Genomic DNA, 3,875 nt, shown 5'->3' on the forward strand with positions numbered 1-3,875 from the left:
GGGTAGGATTATGCTATGCGATGCTACTGGAGATGCTACTTGGAGATGCTACTTGGAGGACTTCAATCTACTCTCTTCTACATGCTGCACGACGGAGGCTGCCAGAAGCGTAGTCTTCGATAGGACTAGCTATCCCCCTCTTATTCTGGCATTCTGCAGTTCAGTCCACTGATATGGCCTCCTTACACATATACCCATGCATATGTAGTGTAGCTCCTTACTTGCGAGTACTTTGGATGAGTACTCACGGTTGCTTTCTCCCCCCTTTTTCCCCCTTTCCTTTCTTTCTGGTTGTCGCAACCAGACGTTGGAGCCCAGGATCCAGACGCCACCTTCGTCGACGACGACTACTACTCTGGAGGTGCCTACTACTACGTGCAGCCCGCTGACGACGACCAGGAGTAGTTAGGAGGATCCCAGGCAGGAGGCCTGCGCCTCTTTCGATCTGTATCCCAGTTTGTGCTAGCCATCTTATGGCAACTTGTTTAACTTATGTCTGTACTCAGATATTGTTGCTTCCGCTGACTCGTCTATGATTGAGCACTTGTATTCGAGCCCTCGAGGCCCCTGGCTTGTATTATGATGCTTGTATGACTTATTTATGTTTTAGAGTTGTGTTGTGATATCTTCCCGTGAGTCCCTGATCTTGATCGTACACATTTGCGTGCATGATTAGTGTACGATTGAATCGGGGGCGTCACACCGGGGGTGCGCGTGGTGGTGGTGCCTCCACTTGGCGGCGGGGCGGTCCGGTGGGGCTGGGTGGCCGGTGTCGTGACCCCGGCCCAGATCTGGGCCCATAGGGCCCTATCTGGGTCCTAGCGGGCCGGCTACGGCTTGGCCTTGACGCTCTCTGTGCGGGGAGGCAGGGGAGCGGCTTGGACAGGGGCGGCGACGCCGTTGGCGTGCTGGCTGCAGCGCGAAGGCAGGAACTTTACGGGCCTCGGAGGTCCTGGCCGGGCCTGGTATGTTCCTGCTATTGCGTCCGGTCAGCTACCGTCGTTGACGGCGGAGGTGGGACCCTCCCGCGTGCCAACGGTGTTGTTGCCCTAGTCCTGACTCCTCTTCTTCATTGTGCAGGCCATGCTTTCACGGTGCCGTGGTGAGACAGCGTGGGAAGCTTCTTGACCGGGTTGGCGCAGGGTGGTGGTCGGTTTGGTGGCGAGCTCTGGAGTTCCTGAGATGGAGATTGGGATCGGGAGAAATCCATGTTGGCTTGGCCGACACCGACGCGGTGGCGCATGAGGGTGCCGCCGGACCTTCCTGGAGGGCGCCGGGGCTACCCTTCCTCTCTCCTCACCGCGTACCGGGAGAAACCCTGGCAACAACGTCGTCATCGTCACGTCCCTTCTTGGAGGTGTTGATTGGTACCGGCGCTTCGGAGGCTCGGAGCTTGGTGGGCGATCTCCGGTGGATACAGCGGTCACGAGGCCTCTTCGTTTTTTGTCGATCCGCCATTGTCGGCGTTTGTTTCTCTTGTATTTTCTTTTTCATTTCTTTTGGACGTGATTGTGCTGCTTTCGCCCCAGCACCTATCGTTGATTCTCTCGGTTGGTTGCTTTGTATACAAAGCTTGGAACCCTTTTTCGATAAACATACATACATACATACATACATACATACATACATACATACAAGAGAACAAAGAGACATATAGGTGTCACAATTCTATTAGATGGAAAAATTGATTGAAAGCCAATTAGATTTCAGTCAGATGTTAAATAGACAGTCCCATTTTATCAAAGGAAACGAGACAATACACAGAAATTGCTCATGCTAATCAAACGCGTCGTTTGGGCATGCGCTAAAGGAAACTTACAAATCTTAGAATTTGTATCAAAAGGATTAGCAGTTAGATGTGAGATGACTAATTCTCATTTAGATGAGAATTAACAAAATCGAAACTAAAAAGATAATCTCCTCGAGCGGCCGGGATCGCAAAAAAAGAAATGAAAAAGAGAGAGAAATTAGAACACTTGGTACATCCGAAATACGGAGAAAAGAAATCATGCCGCACATGTGTTGGCCTTGTCGACTCCCGTGGCGGTGACCTTGACGTGGGTGCAGACAGCCATGGTCTTGTTGTTCGTGCCGGAGTACTCGATCTTGACGTCGGACATTGTGATGCCTTCACAGGGCTTCTTCTCGGAGCAGAGCAAGCTGACGGCCTCGGGGGTGGAGGACGTGCCGGTGATGTTTTTGAACGTAACGTCCTTGACGGTGACCCTGTCGGCGTCGCCCTTGGAGGTGCAAAGTTTGTTGGGGCAGTACTTCTGGTCGATGATGATGGGGTTGCCCGAGTCCTCCATCTTGACGTTCTCGTAGGTGATCTTGGATGCTACGAGGGGCGACTTGGCGTCCTCGTACGACTTGATGCGGAGGCCGTTGCTGGAGCCCTTGAGCACGCAGTTCTTGACGGTGATGTCGGTCACGTCCTTCTCGTCCTTGTACCTCCCGAGGCTGCCAATGCTGATGCCATGGCCTGGGCCGCAGGTCACGCCGCTGATGTTGACTTTTGTGGTGCCGGGGCCCATGGAGATGCAGTCGTCGCCAACGCCGATGGTGGTGTCGATGATGCTGACATTGGACGAGTCGCCCATGTGGATACCGTCGGTGTTGGGGCTGTCCCCGGGCGCGCTCACCTTCACGTCCTTGACGGTCACGCCCTTGCACTGGAAGATGTTCATGTGGAAGAACTTGGAATTGATGATAGAGATGCCTTCGATGAGCGCGTCGTCGCAGAAGTCCAGCACCAGCGACTGCATGCATGCATGCATGCACATTTACGTGCGTAAGAATATAACAGCATTTCTTCAATAATAGTAAAAGAAATATACGCACGTATATATAATTTATTACTATATAATGTTATGCACGCGTACGTACGTTTGGCAATATCTTGCAGTTGTAGTTCTTTTGGCAGCTATTTTTGGTCCAGACGGCCTTGCCCTGACCGTCGATGTTGCCTTTGCCGGTGATGGAGAGCTTCTTCACGCGCATGATCTCGATCCAGTTAGACTTGAACTTGGCCAGGTCGTTGGAAGCTAGCAGGTTGCCTTCCAGCTTGATGGTGAGTCCGTCGCCCTTGCACGGCCCCGTGAAATTCAGAGCTCCAGTCAGGAAATCACCCTTGGGGATGATGATGGTCGGGTTCCCGGTGCTACCGCATGCCGAAGCCCATGCCTCCTCCACCGCCTGCATGCAATGGCAATGCACTCCACCACATGATCCATCGATCCATCATCATTCTTATATTCTCTCTCCTTCAGCACGTACGTACCTCAGTGCAGTCCGTTGTGCCGTCGGGCTTGGCGCCGAGCTTGGTGATGTCGTACTCCCCGCCCGGACCAGACGCCGCCGGACCAGACGCTGCCGGACCATCTGCGCTCTCCTTCTTCTTCTCCTTGCCTTTGGCGGCATATGCGGCGCTCACCACCACCAGGAGCAACAAGACTCTCATCGCAACATTTCTCAACGCCATTTTGGCTGTGGAGTCCTCCTCGGTCCTTGATCCTTGTCAGGCCAGGAGCTTCAGAGCCCAATCTTATATACACATCGGTTCAGGTGGGACAAGTGTTCGGCTTAATTATTCGCTATGCTCATGGCATGCATGCTCATTTGCTATTTTCAGGTTGTGGTTGCCAGCTATACCGGTTTTCTGTCCATTGGTTATTTTTGGATCACCTTTGCTATTTTGATTCCATGTTGCTTGTGTCTCAAAATTCAGCTCCAGCTCTTTATTATAGTATTTCTCTCAAAAAGAGCTCTATCTCGTACATGGGACATAGGAGCATCTCCAACAGATCCCAAATACTTCATCTGAAATAGTGTGTTTTAAGCATGAACAAATGAAAATAAAAAGGTGAAGAAAAAAC

General features: G+C 52.0%; 1 protein-coding gene across 1 annotated transcript; it reads right to left on the reverse strand.

Annotated features, from left to right (window-relative positions):
• Positions 1-1,713: 1,713 nt before the first annotated feature.
• LOC119330772 (exopolygalacturonase-like) lies at positions 1,714-3,512 on the reverse strand. Its single transcript, XM_037603900.1, has 3 exons — positions 3,281-3,512; positions 2,887-3,195; positions 1,714-2,759 (listed from the first exon to the last, which is right to left on the reverse strand). The coding sequence occupies exons 1-3, from the start codon at positions 3,479-3,481 to the stop codon at positions 2,007-2,009; spliced, it is 1,263 nt and encodes a 420-aa protein (XP_037459797.1). The 5' UTR covers positions 3,482-3,512; the 3' UTR covers positions 1,714-2,006.
• Positions 3,513-3,875: the final 363 nt, after the last annotated feature.

Source organism: Triticum dicoccoides, chromosome 7A (assembly GCF_002162155.2).
Source record: "Triticum dicoccoides isolate Atlit2015 ecotype Zavitan chromosome 7A, WEW_v2.0, whole genome shotgun sequence".
Lineage (NCBI taxonomy): Eukaryota > Viridiplantae > Streptophyta > Magnoliopsida > Poales > Poaceae > Triticum > Triticum dicoccoides.